This window comes from Rattus norvegicus, chromosome 14 (genome assembly GCF_036323735.1).
Source record: "Rattus norvegicus strain BN/NHsdMcwi chromosome 14, GRCr8, whole genome shotgun sequence".
Taxonomy (NCBI): domain Eukaryota; kingdom Metazoa; phylum Chordata; class Mammalia; order Rodentia; family Muridae; genus Rattus; species Rattus norvegicus.
This window is the reverse complement of record NC_086032.1, coordinates 15,831,025-15,851,422: the sequence shown is the minus strand read 5'-3', so window position 1 is coordinate 15,851,422 and position 20,398 is coordinate 15,831,025. Positions and strand designations below refer to the sequence as shown.

Genomic DNA, 20,398 nt, shown 5'->3' with positions numbered 1-20,398 from the left:
CTAAACAAACTCTGGCTGCTTTGAAATTTATTAGTAATATAGTTTCCAAGTGGGTCTTACAGAATAATAATCATGGGTATAGATTATAATTATACATTATACATGTTATAATAAGAAAATGCATGTTATATATATTATTACAACGTGTATAATGTGATTAATATTAATAATCTATGTAAATAATAAGATGTATAGGCATTCCCAGAAAGTTGGCATTATTAATTAAAACTGGATGAACATCGTCTCTTGACCCCTAGAAGTCCCCGAGACCGTCTCAGGCACTCCACAAAATCAAAAGTAATTTTAGTAACAATAGTCATACATCATTTCCTCCTTTCTCTCTCTGGCTTTGTGACTAAGTAGAGTTTTCTTGACCCATGAAGATGTCCCTGCTCTGTTGAAGAAGTACGTATGTGTTGGTGTATTCTCTAATTGTTAAAATTTTATTTTTGTGTGTGAATATATATATATATATATATATATATTTGTGTGTACAGGAACATGGGTCAATACATGGCTCTGGTGACAGCCCCTGCCTTCTACCTAGTTTGAGACAGGGTCCCTTCGTGGTTTGCTTTCAGGCTGCACTTACCAAGCTACCTGGCTGTGGCATCTCCATGGGTTCTCCTGTGCCCACCACTCATCTTGCTGGAGGAACACTGGGATTATAGATCCCGTTAAGCACTACACTACCACGCCTAGCTTTTACCTCAGTCCTGGGGATTTGAACTTGGGTCCTCAAGACTCATCTCCAGCTTTGGTTTTAATTCTATGCCTGTAAGCATCAGTACATACAACCCACAGAAACAAAAGTTCTCTGGAGTCCTTAACAAAAGTCTCTGGAGTTTTAAGAGTATAAAAAAGGCCTGAAGAAGTTTGAATTTGATTAGTTTTCTAAGGACAGGGAATTCTCCACCACAGCCCTGCCCACCCCCCCACCCCCCCACCCCCCACCCCCACCTGTCTTGTTTACTGTCATACTTGTAGCTCTCTGCCTGCACTTTGCCTTGCAAGCAGTACACTTTCTTGTAACACTCACTAAACAAACAATGAAGGACAAAGTGTATACCCCAAAGCACTTTTAGAAAGAGAAAGCAAACTGCTGGGTGTGACCAGCACTTGAGACAAAAAGGCAGGAAGACTGGGTAGGATTTGAGGTCATTCTCTCCAACAGAGAGTTCAAGGCCAACTGGTCTACCTGAGATTCTGTCTCAAAGTATATGAGAACCCAGGACAGAGCTTATTTTTCTTTGGTTGTTTCTGACTGTTACTAGCTTTGATTAAAAACAGCTCCCCTCGGGGTTGGGGATTTAGCTCAGCGGTAGAGCACTTGGCTAGCAAGCGCAAGGCCCTGGGTTTGGTCCCCAGCTCTGGAAAAAAAAAAAAACAAACAGCTCCCCTCTTAGTCCTATGAGTGTGTGATCTATTTGACAATATGGGTCGGACCTGTCTCCTCCTTTGGCCAGCATCACACCTTTTCATTAAGGAGCTTATTCCCACCGGCTGACTCTTCTCTGTGAAGCAAGCAAATGTCTAGCAGACCAGATGGCCCTTTGGCTGTGGCCTGACAGAAGGACTTTGCACTTTACCGAACAGTGGCTGCCACAGCTAAGAACCTTCCTATGCCACTATTTCTGTCTTTTCCTGTAAATGTGCGGGATAACGGTGGTATTAGTAATAATGTCCTCAGCTAGAATTCCCATCTCAAGGAAGGAAGACAGGCTAAAACCATCACTATCCCCAGCTCCTTAACCTGGCACTGTTCCTAATGAGTCTGCCATCTTCACACCTCCATAAGAGCTGAATCCCCCCAGAGCAGTAGTTCTCAACCTGTGGGTCTGAACCCTTTTGGGGACCACGTGTCAGATATCCTGCATATCACACATTTACATTTCAATTCATAACAGTAGCAAAATTATAGTTATGAAGTAGCACCAAAAATAATTGTATGGTCTGGGAATCACCATAACGTGAGGAACTGTACTGAGGGGTCCGCAGCATTACGAAGGTTGAGAATCACTGCCCCAGAGTCTCGGGACAACGCTTACAACTACTGGTCTATTCCACTGTCCTAACAGGTAATTATGAGGACACTTTCCTTCAGCTTGGACTAAAGGTTGAAGGAAGCATATGGGAGTGTCCTGTGATAAGACCGGGTTTTGAATAGACTGAAGAGAAGGCTGTTTAGGAGTCCTTCCTTTAAGGACGTTATCCACATGCCTGTTTATAGCTCTCTGCGTCCTACCTGGGTGGAGATCCAACCACATCACTGTTATCAACGTGCAAAGGAGAAACTGAGAAGTGAACATTTCCTGAGAGGGTCAGCAGCTGGAGCCACGTGGCAGTGGGGAAGCCCCAGGTCAGTAAACAGCCAGGGCTGAATGTGTAAGCAAAGGAAGCTGGATCCCTGCTGACCACCTAGTTTCTATCATCTTCTCAGGAGGCCTGACAGGGCTTTTTCTAACTCAAGAGCTTCCTCTTCAAGCTTTATAGAAAGAAAAAAAGTCCTCTTGCATGAAGGGGGTCTGTGTTCCTTAAAGCCTGGGGCCCTCCCATGCCAAGACGTGACAGACAATAGAATTGTGGGAGACCATGTGGCTAGGGTCAGGTAAGAGGTGGCCACAGTATTCATTATCCAAACCAACTGTCTTTTGGACGGAGAGGCTGCACACCCTTATACCAGCAAATACACACAACTACAGTCAGGCAGGGCAGTCCTGGGAACTGAGATGTCATCATCGGTAAGGTGGGAAAACAGGTTCAGCATCAGGTGACCAAGCTCAAAAGCCTATTGCTCCCCTGGCCTTTCCACAAACCACTCAGCATCCTGAGCCTCTGTTTCCAGAAAGTAGAATAATGAATAAGATGACCTCTAAATTTTTAGGGGGTTGTTTTTTTTTTTTAACAAAAACCTTAGATATAGAGTCTAAGTCTTCTTGGCTTTTGGTGGAGACTCTGTCTTGTTTTCTGTTATATTTATAGCTCTAAGCACTAAGTCATGATCCCTCTCCTCTTTCCTGATCTTAAGGATTAAATCTAGGACATTTACCACGCCAATCACGCACTCTACTATTGAGTCATAGCAGTATAGCCTCAGCTCCGTGTTTTGAAAACACAGTTAGCAAGCACTAATTCTTAACTTTGAATGGAAAGAACTAGGAAAAGGAGGTCAAATGCAAGAAAAAGCTCTTGGAGAGAATATAGTTGCTGGAGGTGCAGACCGGCCATAGCTTGTTCAGCACGTGCAAGGACCCCAGGGTTTGCTTCCCAGAAAAGAAGATTAAGTTATTATGTATCTACAATGTAGCAGGCACTGTGTTAGGTATCAAAGTGATGGGCTGGCTTATGGAATAAATACAACATCCTTCCAAGCTCTCTGAGAAAAAACTGGTTTGCTTCCTGGTGTTTATTGTTTTGGGCCAGGGTCTCGCTCAGCTCCCGCCAGCTTGGAACTCTCCAAGAGGATGGGGGTAATCCCATCCTGCTTCCCACCCCTAAGATTCTGGTTACATTGTACAACCATTACATCTGACTCACAGTGGAAAGCAGTCTTCTAGGTCTATTTATGCAAATCTATCTTCAGAAAGCCTCACATGCTTTGCTGAATAAGGTGTTGTTGATGCCTTAGTACCCAGGAATGGTGTGTGTGTGTGTGTGTGTGTGTGTGTGTGTGTGTGTGTGTGTGGTGTTTGGGGGTGGAGGGAGGAGGAAGAGGGGAGGGAGGGAGAGAGAGAGGGAGAGGGAGAGGGAGAGGGGCACTGAAGAAGAGGAGTAAGGTGCTTGCACACCTCTGCAAATGAGAACTAAACCAAGGACAACATGGGTTTCCCAGGATGAGGCCATCATTAGTGGGAACCAGTAGGCCTGGGTCCAGCAACAGCAGATCCTTTGAAATTGTCCTGACTTTTGCCCTCCCAGCCTCTGCAATCATTTGGTTGAAGGAGCTCATTGTTCTAGTTACTTTTCTGTCACTGTCATAAATCACAGACCAAAAGCAAGATGGGCAAAGAATAGATTTATTTGGCTTAGGTTTCCAAATAAATAATCCATCACTGAGAGGAGCTGGGGGAAGAAAAGGCAGGAGCCTGGAGCGGGAACTAAAGCTGAGACCATGGAGAAACACTGCTTGTTGACTCACTCCCTGGTCTGCTCAGTGTACCTTTCCTACACATCCCAGGCCCACCCACAGGCCAATCTGATGGAGACAGTTCCTATTCTGAGGATCCTCTTCCCAGGTGGCTCTAGTGTGGTAACCATCGGCATGGTCAAGATGATTAACTGCTAGATCTTTCTTTAGATTAGCAGCAGGAGTTAAGATCCAAGATCCAGCCTGGGTGGTGGCCTGCATCCTGCATTTAATGCCAGCAGGTGGAGGCCAAGGCGGATCTCTATGAGTTCCAGGCCATTCAGTGCTAGAGAGTGAGACCGTGTCTCAAAAGGGGGAGGAGGAGGAGGAGGAGGAGGAGGAGGAGGAGGAGGAGGAGGAGGAGGAGGAGGAGGAAGAGGAAGAAGAGGAAGAAGAGGAAGAAGAGGAAGAGGAGGAGGAGAAGGAGGAGGAGGAGAAGGAGGAGGAGGAGGAAGAAGAGGAGGAGAAGGAGGAGGAGGAAGAAGAGGAGGAGAAGGAGGAGGAGGAGAAGGAGGAGGAGGAGGGAAGGAGGAGGAGGAGGGGAAGAAGAAGAAGAAGAAGAAGAAGAAGAAGAAGAAGAAGAAGAAGAAGAAGAAGAAGAAGAAGAAGAAGAAGAAGAAGAAGAAGAAGAAGAAGAAGAAGAAGAAACCAAGCTCTGTCATGAAGTACTTTCTAGGCCTTCTAGGACTCTGCCCAGCTGCAGCCTCAGTGTCCTTTCAGTACCTCACATCTCCCATAAAAGCCCCCAAGGCAGACAGTTGGGAAGCTGGCCCTGCTAATTTCTTCAAGTCTGACTTTGAATAAACTTGATTACTTCCAACCAATATTTGTGTCTAAATTTTGGTCATGGTAAATAGCAGGCAGCTGGGATTTGCTTCCAATAACCATTCCACCCACCATATTTACTCTAGAGCTCGTTTCCTTTCTTCCTTTCTGTTATTGTTCTTGATGTGTGCATATGGGTGATGTGGCTACATGTATGACTACATGTGCATGTCTGGCCACATGCGTGTGGACTCCAGGGGTCAATGTTGAGCATCTTCAACCACGTCTCATGTATTTGCCTGTTTGTTTATTTGAGACTGGGTCTTTCACTGACTCTAGAATTCACCATTGGCCAGGCTTGCTGTCTAGAAGTCCCAGAGATCCTCCTGCCTCTGCCTCCAGAGTGCTAAGGTCACAGGTGCATGCTGCCTCATCCAGCTTCTTATGTGGGTTCAGGGGATCTAATCTCAGGTCCCTGTGCTTGTGTGGCAAGCACTTTATTTTACTAAATTATCTCTGAGATCAATCTGCATAGCAATTATCTTACCAAGCTTCCCGAAATTGGCGGAACCTGAGTATCTGAATGTTATCTTTTCCCCATTCCTATTTTGATGTTACACAAGTTGAGGCACAATCTTCAAAGGAAAACAGTAAGAACTGGCAGTTGGCATGGATTAGATCACAATGTGGATCATATTAAAGTCAATGTGTGAATGAATTACCCCACAGAAATACTACTGAAATAATGAGGGAGGTCACATATTGATCACTCAGTCCTTGTGTGCTGTCTAAGTGTGAGGTCTATGTCTACGCTTAGCCCACAAGATCCAGGTTTTATCGATCCTGAAGCTTCTGTAGTTTGAAGAGCCCTTTGTAGGAGGGGGGGAAATGGGCATAAAATTAAACACAGGGCTCTGGAAGGACTCAAAAGCTTAAAATTCAGGAGCTTCATGGAAACACAAGTGGGTGGCCACGGTGCCTCACTCAGCTTCCCAGTTTCACAAGAAAAGAAACCAAGGCTTTGAGAAGTTAAGTGACTTGCTCAAGGCTGAAGCTGCAGAGTGGTACACTTAGAATCTGAACACAGGGTGTGTGATTCCTGATCTCTGATTCATTGTGGGGCTTCTAAAAAAAACACACAAACAAACAAACAAAAAACAAAAAGCAGACAAAAAACCAAACAACCAAAAAACAAACTACCAAAAAAAAGTATCATTCCATTAAACTCTGACTAGATCCCAGGAGGGAAAGCAGACTATTTTCTTGGAATTTCTTATGCTTTTTCTGAATGCATTGGTCATTATTATCAGAGCTTACAGTCAAGGAAACATGAATAAAAATATTACAGGCTGGAAGGAGAGCTAGTTTGAAGAGTCTAAGATACAAGGAACCTCCGTTCGATCACAGTGCTGCGTAAACCAGGTGTGGAGGCAGGATCATTTCCAACTCTAGGGTGGATGTGAGGCTAGCCTGAACTACATGAGACACTTCCTTCCCTCAAAAAAAGATGATGGAGCCAGGTGTCATGGTACATTCTTGTGATCAATCCCCAGCACCTGGGAGTCTAAGACAAGAGTGGTGTATTCAAGGACCAGCCTGGGCTACATAATGACATTCTATCTCTAAAAGAAAGATTCAGCAAGTAATCCCTGGCTTCTCAGCGGGCACATGGAGCCAACATTCATTCCTTGCCCTTCTGTAAAGCCCTTCTTGGTCTTTCCCTCTGTTTGGGATGACCCTACAGGTTTCCCTGGGAAGTGCACACTGGTAACCTCTGGTTGACTTACAACATCCCCAATCCATCTCACCAGAATGAACCTATTTCCTTCCTATCAGACATCATGTAGTATATACCACTCTGCAGCTCAGGTCGGGCAGTTCTGTAAGTCTCCTGTGCTATAACTTATCAATCAGGTTTTTCCCAGGAAGAAAAGCACTTGTGGCCAACAGAAACTCAGGTCCTGTGATGCTACTTCCCAAATAACCCTACGTAAATAAGCCAAGTTCACTAAGAATCAGTGTTTATGGCTGAGGTACAGGGAGAAACCTTTATCTTACCAGATCCTCCGAACACAGACACAGACACAGACACAGACACAGACACAGACACAGACACACACACACACACACACACACACACACACACCCATATTCTGACTGTTGTATTCCTTACTCAAGCTACCAAAGCAAGAGTTTAAGACTGGCCTTGGATTGGGATGTGGGGAGGACAGAAAGAGTTTGTTTTTCTCTTTGAACACACATGCTCAGGGCAACAATGGTCTTTGAGAAGCTCACACAGTAGGCTTGGTCTTCTCTTGGCAGTGCCATCTCATTAAGGCTTGAATAAGCCTTTGCCTTGACACTTAAAAAGAAAATCTTTAATTGCCAGATTCCAAGTAACTGGTTACTACTGGGAATCTCCGTTTAGGAACTTCATCTATTGGCTTTTGGAATAAGGCAACCAGTTTTATTAATCTGGAATAGAGTGACTCCCAGCAGATCCTCAAACCTAAGCTTTTGTTCCTGGGTGTGAGGAATACCGATCAGCAAGACAATGATGCTAAAGAGAAAGGCTACTCCAGGGACTTATTTATTTATCTCTTTATTTTTTTTTTTTTTTTTGGTTCTTTTTTTTTTTTCGGAGCTGGGGACCGAACCCAGGGCCTTGCGCTTCCTAGGTAAGCGCTCTACCACTGAGCTAAATCCCCAGCCCCTATCTCTTTATTTTTAAAGGAAAAAGCAATCCTAGTAACTCTCTCCGGTTCCTCTTTCCACCACGCTTGGTGAATGTGGGTGAAAGGGCAAAAGGAAGAAATGACCAGGATGGAGAAGTCTTCCACAAGACCAGCAGGCCCCGATCATCCACCCTGGGAGACAGGTCCAAATTCTTTAATTACCCAATTTTTTTAATTACCCTGATGAAGGATGAAACAGAGTCGAGGCTGTGCGAGACACAAGGCGGCCAAGCACTAACTGCAATGGATAAAATGTCACCCATTCCTAAAACCTGACCCTGTTTGCCATTTACCCTTTCCTTCCCTTCCCCTCCGTGCCCTGCCCTACTCTGCCCTGCCCTGCCCTGCACTGCCCTGCCCTGCCCTGCCCAGAAAGGCAAGAACACAATAGACCTCTCACCCACTTCTCATCCCCAGGCCCACTCCTCTTCAAAGGCCGCGCGGACAGCCGACAAAGCAGCCTCTTCTGCAGTGTTTTCTATTTCTTTGTGAAGTGCAAGGGAAACAGGAATCAACATAGGCCCAGTGTGTTGAGGGGTGGGGAGAATTGCTAAGGATAGGACGGATACTCAAGGCTTTTTTACAAAGTCAACATCTGTAGACTATAGGTTATTTAAAGGGAAGAGTCACCTCAAGTTTCCACATCCTGCCAGCCCCGAGAGACCAGGGGCAAACAAGAGCTGTGTTCTGCAGGCTCGGCGCCAATGCAGCTCTCCTCACTCGAGGTCCGCAATGGAAGAGTGGCCTGTACACACACACACACACACACACACACACACACACACACACACACACACACACACAGTCTGGCTCACCTTCTCGATCGTCTGGTCCACTGCCTTCTGAAAGACTCGAGCCACTAGCAGCGTGACACTGGTCACCAGCAGCAGCAGAGACAGTGTCCCCGCCGTGTAGAAGCAGCATCGGGCCATACTGTGAGCGGTTCACGGGCCAGGCCCGCGACAGAACGGCGAGCAAGGAAGAGCCTCGGCCAAGGCCGCGTAGCAGTCGCCCAAAGCTCCAGGGCCCTGCGGCTCCCGCGCCCTCCTGGTGCGGGCTCAGCCGCCGCCCGCGCGGTGTACACAGCCCTGGAGTAGGCACCAGGCGAGCACGGCCCTCGGAGCACAGAGCCCGCGCGATCGCGGGTGCTGGGATCGCCTGGCTTTCGTTTTCTCGGGCTGCTGCAGCCCGGGAGGTGCAGGGAGCGCGCAGAGCGGTGACGCGGGTCGGTGGGGCTCGCCAGCAAGCCGCGGCGGCGGTGTTGGTGGCGGCTGGCGACTGTGCCGGGAAGCGGGAGGGGCCGGGCGGAGGCCTCCAGTCATGTGCCCTGCAGCGGCCCCTGCGATTCGGCGGGCGCTGCGCCTGCATCCTCTCCCTGCAGGTGGAGCGGTCACCCCGGGAACTGAAATCGCCCTTTCCTGTTCACTCAGCCACTTTCTTTCTCCTGCAGATCCCTGCTTGGGCTAAACTTGGGGGAACTCCGGCTTGACCTGCGGTTTCCCTTGCTCCAGACGATCTCCCGGGTTCCTCTGAAGGTTTTAGTACAATGTAACGAATGCTTTTACAAGGTGCCAGCTGATTTGTGCCAACAGAGACATTTGCCTTGTTGGGTTGAACTGGGTCTTCAGGACTATGTCAGAGTGTGTCCTCAAGAAAGGGAGCAGGCTTTCCAGGGACTGAAGGCAAAGGCTGTAGGAGTGAAATCAAAACCCTGGAAGATAAAGAGTTAACTGTTGAGTAGTGCAGGCTATGCTGTAGGGTTTGTAGTGCCTTTGGAGATCAGATTTTGAAAGGCTTTGTGTCCTGATAAAAGGTGTTAACAGAGAAGCAAGTCATGTCGAGCAAGTGTTTATTGTCTGCTTTGGTCATCATTAGTTGAATAAGGGACTAGTTCTAACACACACACACACACACACACACACACACACACACACACACAGCAGCCCTATTATAAAGGGAAGAGAAGTGCTGTACAGGTTTAAAAGAAGAACTAGAGTTGGGATGTGGGTGTGATTTCGTTAATGGGAAGAGGCAAGTAGGGTGGGCTGGGTGGAAAGAAATACCACACTCACTACAAGTTCAACAAAGCCACGGGAAAGAGGGTAGTCCTTGAGGCAAATTGGCGAGTTCCCAATTTCTGACATATCTCAGATGTAGGCCTGCCTTAAATGTCCCTGTTGTGCTTAATCAGCGGACTGGGAGCAACCTTGAGAAGTTAGTCTTTACCAACTGGGGGTTAAATACCACGGGATAGATTTCAGTAGTCCTCAGCAGCTGAGAGGGTCATCTGTCACTAATGCCATCTGCAGGGGAAGATCTGGACAGACATTTTCTTGGCCAGTCCAGTGTCCTTATCATTAAGGAGTCAACCAACCAGGATGGGAAACATTCAAATGATTGTGGCACCGGAGGCCAGCCTGCACCATACAGGGAGACCTTGTCTCAAAAGAGGAAAGAAAACAAACAAAAAAGAAGCACACAAAAGAAGGAAGGAAGGAGGGTTGGGGATTTAGCTCAGTGGTTAGAGCGCTTGCCTAGGAAGCGCAAGGCCCTGGGTTCGGTCCCCAGCTCCGAAAAAAAAAAAAAAAAAAAAAAGGAAGGAAGGAAAGAAAATAATTTAAATGAAGGTTACCCTGTTGCTGGTGTACTACATAATTAGATTCATGACAGTTATGCCTACACAGATTCCTCCTCCCCCCCCTCCCCTTCCCCTCCCCTCCCACTCCCCCTCCTCCTTTTCTTGTCATAATTTCCAAACAGTGGTGTATCAAGGATTATAAGTGACCTAACGAATAAGGAGAGATGCGTGTACTTTCTATGTACACCTCTCTCTCTCTGTCTCTCTCTCTCTCTGTCTCTCTCCCCCCCCCCCTCTCTCTTTTAGTTTTTGCTATGCTGATTTTTTTCTTTTGTCTATTTTTTTTTCAATTTTAAGACAGGGCTTCATGTAGCCCAGCCTAGCCTCAATCTGGCTGTGCAAGAAGATGATGAACTTCTGATCTTGTCTCTACCTGTCTGTTACTGACAGTATGGGTGCTCACCATTTTGGGGTTAGGATGTGCTGGGGGATCAAAACCAGGGCTTCTTGGGTGCTAGGCACACACTGTGGTATATCACCCATCCCTACTATGTCGTTTTCTAGTAAGGCATCTGGGCACCTTCAGAAAGGCCTCGACACAGTGTGTTAAGGATCCTGGGGAACACTTCACAGTTGCTGAGTGGCATTTCTTGACTGATTCAGGATGCAGGGCCCTTTTTAAAGCACTCACTGTTTCTATGCTGTGACTACTGAAGATCGGGAGACAGGAATCCAGAGGCTCTGCTGAGGCCTTGGTTAGATGGTGGGATAGTGTAAGAATGGTGACAAGTTCTTTATCACTTCTACTGAGAGGAACTGACTCTTTTTCCCTTTGATGGATGATGGATATAGTAATTTGTTAGAGCGACAGAGTATGGCAGAAATGACAGCATCTTGGAGCAGCTGCTTCTGATTCCCTGTCTAAACTTTTAAGACAGTCTCCTGTGTCCTGGGCTGGCCTGGAACTCCAATGTAGAAGGATGATCTTGACCTTCTCCCCCCCACCCCCCCCACCCCCCCCCACCCCACCCCCCGCCTGCCTGCCCGCCGGGAGCTGAGGACCAAACCCAGGGCCTTGCGCTTGCTAGGCAAGCGCTCTACCACTGAGCTAAATCCCCAACCCGGATCTTGGCCTTCTGAAGCTCATCTCTGCGCACCAACCGCTCTGCCCTTTGCCCCAGTTTGTTTAAGGGGACACGCTAGGCCCCCAGCCCTCCCTTTCCCTGTTTTCAGGCAGGGGTTGGGATTTTGCCGCAATCTCTGTGTCTTTTTGTTCGTTAACTAGGAAAAGGCTTTTCTGAGTAGCCTTCGATGCTTACCACACACAGGTTGCTGCTCACTGGACTCCTGTCCCCACCTCTGACTTCTAAGTCGATTCTACCGGCTGGTTGATCCCGGAGCACAAACTCCACAGACAGCTACCACCCATTCCAGCCCTGATCCCTAACTCCAGCCCAGACCCTTCTTCAAGTTCACAGATGTGTATAATATTATATTATTTCTCTCACTCTCCTCCCTTAACCCCTTCACCAAAGTCATGGCCCTTTCAAATTACTATCACATATACGTGAATAAGTATATAAACACAACCCAGAATCCATTTAATGTTGCTTATAGGTAAACGCTTTTTAGAGCTGACCAATTAGTGGTGTCATCCCTGGGGAATTAATGACTCTCGTCCGTCACTAACTGCCTCTAGCTCTTCATCTAGGGTTAGGATCTTGTGAGATTTCTCCCATCCATGCTAACATGTCAGCTGGTGGCCTTGAATTCACTGTAACTATGCTACCCCCCAACCCCACCCCATCTCAGTCTCCTGGGGGCTGGGATTGCAGGTCCGAGCCACCACACCTAGCACATTCAGGTCCACTTTGCTTCTTTTGTTTGTGAGTTGTTTGAGATGAGCTACCGTGTAGCACAAGTTGGTCTCAGACTCCCGATCCTCCTGCCTCCGTTTTCCCAGTGTTGAGATCACAGCTGTACACAATGGTGTCAGACGCTTGAGGTCCCTTCTCATCTTTATCTGAGTCACTGGAATAGTGACAGGCTGTAGAGATGGAGAGATAGAGACAGCTTTGAGAGCATCTCAGTGACTATCTCAGTGTCCACACAGGGCTTCCTGCTCCTTTGTCCTCAGTTTGCCTTCTCACTGAGGCTCTTTTGCTATTTCTTCTGTCTACTTCCCCTTTAAATCTCTGGCTGGACAAAACAAAAATCATTCTTGGTTCCTCTTAGCCCAGCTGACCAGACCAGCATTTAAAAAGTGTACTAAGGGGCTGGGGATTTAGCTCAGTGGTAGAGCGCTTACCTAGAAAGCGCAAGGCCCTGGGTTCGGTCCCCAGCTCCGAAAAAAAGAACCAAAAAAAAAAAAAAAAAGTATACTAAGCACTGACCAGACCAGCATTTTAAAAATGTACTAAGCCCAATGACAGAAGAACATCCTAATTACAGAAAATATCAATAAGTTTGTATGTTCTGAAAATAACATACTGTAATCCCACAGTAATTTCCATTTTACACTGGTGCCTGGCAAAACCTGATCTGAATGCCCTCCCATTCAGTTCCTTCTTTACCACGTGGCAGGGACGATCATGAACTTTGGGCCAGATTCTGATCAGTTTCTCAATGCTCCTTGGGACTTCCTCATTTCTGGTCAGTGGACCTGCCTGTCCATTGACTAATGAAGTCATTATTTTAATTGCCATGTAATAATGTCACCTACAGATGAGATGCCACCCTCGCCTCCAGGGTGAGGCCCTGGCTTGCCAGACGTGCGGGCAAACAGCCCCAGGAAAGGCTGGTGCTTGAGTCAAGGTCAGCACCCCTGTCTGTCATGGGAAGGCTGACATCCTAGACAGGAGGCAGAGAGTTTCCGGATGGCCTCTCTGTACATAAAGTTAGAAAACTATATCCAAGAAGAAGAGCAAGGACACTTAAGAATGAGTTCAGTCCCCAGCTCCGATAAAAAGAAAAAGGGGGGAAAAAAAAAAGAATGAACAATCACTAGTGCTTCTTGATGTCCCACAATTCAGGACCCAGAAATGAAGGATTTTCTCCTCAGACTCTAAGAAGAGATGGTTAGGCAGGAATGGGCATGGGAGAGGAAGAGAACTCTTTCAATCACTATTTTAACTTTTTTTTTTGGTGGTGGTGGGGAATCACTTGTAGCCCAGGCTAGCCTGTAACTTGCTGGATAGCCCAGGCTGACCTGAAACTCAATATCCTTGTGCCTTTCAGGTTCCGTGTTAAACTTCAAAGATCGAAGTCACACTCGAGTTTAATCACACAGTCCCTGTATGTATACCTTTCTGTAGAAAGGGGTCATGTGTTTACTGTAAGCATTTATTATACTCCCAGGGCCTCATGTGGGCTAGACATGAAGTCGAATAACTACAGGGCTACACCCAGCAAAGTGGCATGCTTTTAAATAAGCCTGTGTAGCTTCCAGTGTTCCTGCCAGTCAGTCTTACTCTTTTTGAAGATTTCTGTGCATTGTTTCATCAAAAGGAGCTTGACTTTCTCCCCTGTGAGGTGGTCTGGCATCCTGGCCTGCCTTTACCAGCGGAGTCCGGCAGCCAGCACAGTTCTGGCACTGTCAGATCTGCCAGGAACGAGCTCCTTTACCTTCTTTGGGATCCAATTGCCAGGATAGACGCTTGTTTAGTTTACTGAATGGTAAGACATCACATGACCCTGGAGAATAAGAGGCCATCATGGATGTCACAGCCCCAGCACAGTTCCTCCATGTATAGGTTGATGTCATTATGCAGGTGAAGGCAGACACAAGATAAAACAAGGCCTGTCGTTGGACGAGAAGGAAGGGAGGCAGGAACAAAGTTTTAGAAGGAAAGGGAGAAGCAGAAAAATGCGGAGAGGCAGCATGGAGGCAGACGTAAATGATCCTCACCTTGCATCTCTATATAGATACAGGTTGTCGTGAATATTTCTTAAGGGATGGATTTCTATAGGTCAATTTATCTTATCTTGGTGGGCAGTTTCTATCTTTATCAATTGGTTATGAATTTATCATGTGGTTGTATTGTGGATTGAGAATTTAAAGTATAAATCTGATTGTTGGATTACAGTTTGTTGAGTCTTGATCTTACTGGGTAGCTGGAACCAGAGAGTCACCGGGAGAGATACTAACCAGAGATAAATTATGGTTAGTTCCATATGGGCCCACGTGTGCCAGAACTAACTCTAGGAACCAGCATGGCAAGGTACCATGATGGAATGGCTCACGGATCGTCTGGGTCTGAGAGTACTTGGGGGCAGCGTGGAGATAAAAGTACCCTGCAGTGCCATGTGGCCCAAGGGGTGCCAGAGTTAGCAAGGGACAAAAGGTTTAGCCATTTTTTAATATATACCGTAACAACATGAGTCTAGCTTTTTCCCCCATGAGAGAGGTGATCAACCACCCTGTAGAGCTCTGCCCAGTGAAGAATAGTAAATAAATAAGTAACTGCGTGTTAAGATACTAAATTTGGATGGCTTTTTGAACCATAAAATGTGAAAAGCACCATAGAGTCAGTGAACTGGCCCAGCAGGTAAAAACAATTGCTATATAAACCTACTGACCTGAGTTTGATCCCTGAGACCACAGTGGAAGAGGAAAAATACCTTGTAGTGTAAACACACACACACACACACACACACACACACACACACACACACATACACACACACACACACCTTAAAAATTGAAATACCATGTTTTTTCATTTTTAATTATTTTAATATTTTGAGAGCCTAAAATAGCACTGGGACTGGCTTAGTTTGTGATCAATTCAGGGCCAAGGTATTTACCTATTGGCTTTTTCTATTGTTTAACTTAAGGATGTGCCATCATACCTTAGTGTACTGGTTTGAATATGCTTGGTTTGGGACATGGCGCTATTAGGAGGTGTGGCCTTGTTGGAGTAGGTGTGGCCTTGTTGGAAGAAGTGTATCACTATAGAGGGTGGCCAATGAGATCCTCCTCCTAACCACGTGGGAGCTATTTGTCTCCTGTTTGCCTTCTGAACTCGATGTAGAACTCTCAGCTCCTCCTGCACCATGCCTGCCTGGATGCTGCCTTGATGACCATGGACTGAACCTCTGAAGCTATAAGCTGGCCCCAATTAAATGTTGTCCTTATAAGAGTTGCCTTGGTCATGGTGTCTATTAACAGCAGTAAAACCCTAACTGAAACACTTAGTGATTTAAAAACATCATTTATAAATATTTGTGATGTGTCTACTGCCCTGAGCAGTGCAAGATCCATAGGAAAACCTATTTTCTCCTCCCTGGTCCCTTGCCAATAGACTCACAGTGGGAGATGGCTCATTGGTGAAACGAACTTATTACTCTTATACAGGACCCAGGTTTGATTCCCTAAACCCACATGACAGCTCACAATCACCCTTGAATCCAGTCAGTGCCAGGGGTCTGAAGCCCTTGTCTTACCTTTCAGAGCCCTTTGAGAGCACCAGGCGTTTGAGTGGTGCACAGGCATGCATTTAAGCAAACACATCCATACACATAAAATGAAGAAATGGAAGCATATTTGAAAACCAAGCCCACAAGCTTCTTTGTGGATACAAGGTGCAATTCCCTGGAACCAAACTTGCTTGCCACTATGCTTTTGGTTTTGTGTTTTTCACACATACTCCATGCCAAGGTAGAGGAGATATTTTTGCTTCTACTACTTCTCGGTTGTGGCTTCTCCATTATCATCTTTGTGACCTAGGCTAGGGACCCCTCCCCCCAATTCCTCATCTTTATTTTGCTTTAGAATCCTTGTATATTGAGAGAAAAATCTTTAGATAGTTTCATTTTCCCCTTCTCCTCCCTGACATAAGTATGGAGGGTTTTTTGTTTTGTTTTGTTGTTGCTGTTGCTGTTAGTTTTTCAAAACATAAAAAAACAAAGAAGAGAAAGACACTTTGTTTCTCTTTTGTTTTACCTTGCTCCTTTCTTCTCCTGAAGCAACAAATCCAGTGTTTTCACCACACAATGGTTCCACTGTTTCTGGGTTTTGGTGAGTCCTAGGTTGACTCAAATCTAGGGCTTTAAGCACACTAGCTTAGTGCTTCTAACTAATAGAACGTGTGTTTGAAGGTGGAGTACGGGAGAGGGCAGTGAATGAAGAGGCAGGGGAGAAAAAAAGAGAAAAACAAATCAGCCATGGTGGCACATGCCTGTAATCCCAGCCCTTGAGAGCCCGAGGTAGGAGAACCTCAAATTCAACACCAACCTGAGCTACATATTGTGGCCCCATTTTTTTAAATTCATGCTTATGGGTGTTTTGCCTGCATGTGTGTCTGTGCACCCTGTGTGTGCCTGATACCTGTGGAGGTCAGAAGAGGGCATCGGATCCTTTAAAACTCGAGTCACAGATGGTCACAAGTTGCCACGTTGATGCTAGGAATTGAACCCAGATGTTCTGGAAGAGCAGCCAGTGGTCTTAACCATTGAGCTATTTCTCTAGCCCCTTTGGGGATGTAGTTCAAAGGTAGAGCCCTCAACTAATGCTCTGCCTGGGTTTAATGCCTCAGGGTGTGTGTGTGGAAGGGGGCCAATAAAAGCATAACAGCAGATATCTGTATGGTATGATCTCCCTATGCTGTGCTTCATTTAACCCTTCTATGACTCTGTGAAGATGATGATCCACTCCTTTTCTCAAATGAGAAAGCAGATATGGATAAGCTGTCAAACCGACCCAGCAGCATATGGCCAATAGGAAGCAAAGTTAGTGCTGAAACGGAAATAAACCTGGCACCTGCGCGGGCTCCTAAGTCACTAAGCACCGGTTGGACTTCTACTCTCAAATCGATTGGAAACAAAAGGAAAGAGGTGAGTTTTCTGGAAACACTGTGTCTTTAGAAAGTTTCTCAAGGCTGTTACCATTTCTCATGGTCTGACTGGAAACCTGTTCTCTCCAGATTTTTTTTTTCTCTTTTGTAGAAGCAAATGAGGTTTGGGTTAGTTGGTTGGAGGTGGCTTTTCAACCCAGCGAGGCAGTGCCAGCATGTTGCAAAATCTCAGAGCTGTCTGGTTTCCTGGACATTGCAACACCGGGTTGAACAAGCGGCAGGAGAAGGCAGGTATTCATTCTTTAATGAGTCATTTCACCGGGAGAAGTTGTTGAAATGAGAGTTAGTTTGCTCCATCTCTTCTGAAGGAGCGACAGGAAGAAAGAAAATGAAGAAAGTTGTGGGTCAAAGTGAGTCTTGTCATTCCCAGAATGTGGGCAGTGGCTATTTCCTCTAGAATAAGGATATGGTAGGGGACTGGCAGATAGCCAGGCTGGGGTTAAGAGAATTGTGTTAGTCAATTGTACGTAGCAATTAGATATACACCAAGACAAACAGCCTAAGGAAAATTTATTTGGGCTCGTGGTTTCAGTTTTGGGTCGGTGTCCACTAGCTCCCTTCTGGGATGTGGTGAGGCAGAAACCTAGGTCATGAAAGCCTGAGAGAACACTGCTGCAATTGCTACTTCTGTAACAAGTGTTGACAGATGTAGACGTTTCTACCGAAGAACAGCTTTCTTATTGTTTGCTGAAATGAGGTCTCTGTAACTCAAACTGACTTCAAACTAACAACCTAGGCGAATATGGCCTGAAATAGATCCTTTTGTCTCGGTCTCCCAAATTTCTGCATTAATGGTGTGGGCCACCAGCCCTCTGGGCTTCAAGATAAGCAGAGGTAGAGGCGAGCAAGTCTAGTCAGGCAGCATAATTTATCACGTTGAGTAACAATCCTATTTTGTACATTGTATTTTCTCTCCTGTTTTTTTCTGGGAGGCATAAAAGTCAATTATTTTCAATTGACTAAGCCTTCTTATCCTTGTAAAGTTTGACAGGAAAATGCCTGACTTCCTCTGTCGGAACTGCTGTAGCAAAACCCTTTAAACTACATACCTTACAAACAGCAGAAAATCTATTTCTTACAGTGCCTAAGGTTGGGAGTCCTAAGATCTAGGTGACAGCAGGGTTTTTTTTGTTGTTGTTTTGTTTTGTTTTGTTTTGTTTTGTTTTTTTAAATCCAGTGATGGCCTAGTTTCTGGTTCATAGTTGGCACAGTGCTTCTGTGCCCCTACATAGTGAAGGGGCTAGCCAGCTCTCTAAGGCACCTATTATAAGGTCGCTATTCCTTCATGACCTCTGTCATCATGACCTCGTCACCACCCAAAGGCTTGATCTCCCAGAACCATCACTTTGGGGAGGAGGGTATCAAGACTTCAGCATGTTAATGGGGTAGGACACATAGCTGTCTACACCACAGCACTGTATTCTCAGAGTACTTAAGAATGGCATATTGATCAGTTTTACTGCTGTGATCAATTACATGAGAAAACAATTTATAGGAGGACATTTCCATTTTGACTCACAGTTTCAGAGGTTTCAGTCTGGTCAAGTGGTTTCGTTGTTGGTTTTGGTGAGGCAGAACATCATCACAGGAGTGTGGCAGAGCAGCAATGGAGGGGTTAGGGAAAGTGTCAATCCTCAAGGTTTTATCCCAGTGCCTCTCTCCTAGAAGCACAGGGGCCAGAGAGAACTTTGTGTTTTCATTTGCTCTCAGTAACTCATTCCTTCTGGTTAAATAGCACACTCGGCTAGGAACTCATCAATGGATTTATCCGCCAATTGGACTAGAGTCTTAGTAAGCCTCTCAATATCCCCTCCACTTTGGGAACAAGTTTTCAACACATGAGTCTTTTGGGGGGAACTTCTGTGCAGGGGGAACTTCTATGCAGGGGGAACTTCTATCCAAGCCATAATAAATGGTTGTGATGTGATTGACATTTGACAATTTCCCATCTCATTTAATCCTTAGGCTTTCCATAGGAGAAAAGTACTACCATTATCCCCTATATGGATGACGAAGTTAAACCCCAGAGATGTTAAATGACTCGCTGAAGGTGAAGCACGCTAAGAAATGGAGTCATGATTCAAACACAAATAGGCTTCAGGATTCACTGATCGTGTTGGAATTTGTCTGGCACAGGGGCACACTCTTGTAATTCTAGCATCCTGGAGGGCGACTGAAGTATCATGAGTACCTTGACTTAAACAGACCAACGAGAGCAAAACAAAATATTGAATTGTGTTTGACCAAGGATCTCATGTTTCCAAGGCTGTCCTCCAACTGACTATGACCTTTAACCTCTGATATCACCCCCCTCCACCTCCAGAGTGCAGGAATAACAGGCCAGCTACCCTCTTTGGTTGTATGAGGTCCAGGGGATCAAGCTCAGGACCTTGCATACTGGGCAAACATTGTACTATACAAGCACTTTCCACTTGCAATAACCCAAATAAATCACCACCCAACACCTACCCAGTGCATTTATATTGCATTATATTGTCTTCATATCACCAGGTCATCCAATAAGGATAAAGCCCTTAATGTAAATAGATCCAGTTTGAGGAGTCCTAAACCACCTCCTGATGACGTTTTCTATGGTAGAGTGAGTTACCTGTTTATGTGCCTTGGTACTTTGAGTCCGGTTGCTTACCACTTAAAAGCCCATAGTTGGGATGTAACAGTTGGTAGAAAGGGGATCAGGTTCTATTTCAAGGGCCGGTGAAGATGAGGGGTTCAATGCTCCATCTTAGAAAATTTGGGGTCTCCAGGGCATTTGGAGGCAGGAACAAGAGGAACGGCTGCCGTGCCAGTGAGAAGCCATTTGAGTCAGTGTTTCTATCGTTGTCTGGACTGAACACTGCCCTGAGTCCTGATCTCCAGGTGCCAGCCACAGACTTCTTACTTTGCTGCAAGTTCAGCACCACAGCAATTTTGCAGGCTTCGTGTTAGTGGAGGCCTAGAATTAAAGAACAGAGAACACATCCCATACTCCAATTTTATCCAGAGACGATCAGAAGTTGTGAAGTTTTGTAAATCGAAAGGAAGATTACTTAGCAGTTAGCATCTTAACAATTCAGATGGAGCTCTGCCTTAGTGTTTAGACTTCTGGGCAAAGAAGGAAAGCACGAGTGATTCAGCCACAACAACTTCCAAGAAGGGGCCACTGCTGTGCTTACAACTATTTCAGAACATGCTACCCACAGAGGGGAAGGCAGAGTCTCAGGAGAGCATGGCAGGTAGATACACAGAAAACTAAGGACTTGAAAACACAACTTCTCTCTCCAAAGCAATCTATCATATATTCTGGAAGCTGAGGCAGAAGGACTGCCACCAGTTTGAAGCC

General features: G+C 45.9%; 1 protein-coding gene across 1 annotated transcript in view; it reads right to left on the bottom strand.

The window, feature by feature from the left end:
- Scarb2 (scavenger receptor class B, member 2) overlaps positions 1-8,840 on the bottom strand; it is a 51,541-nt gene extending 42,701 nt beyond the window's left edge. Inside the window, 1 exon segment of the mRNA NM_054001.2 lies at positions 8,442-8,840. Within this exon segment, the coding sequence (NP_446453.1) occupies positions 8,442-8,558 (117 nt within the window). The 5' untranslated portion in view covers positions 8,559-8,840.
- Positions 8,841-20,398: the final 11,558 nt, after the last annotated feature.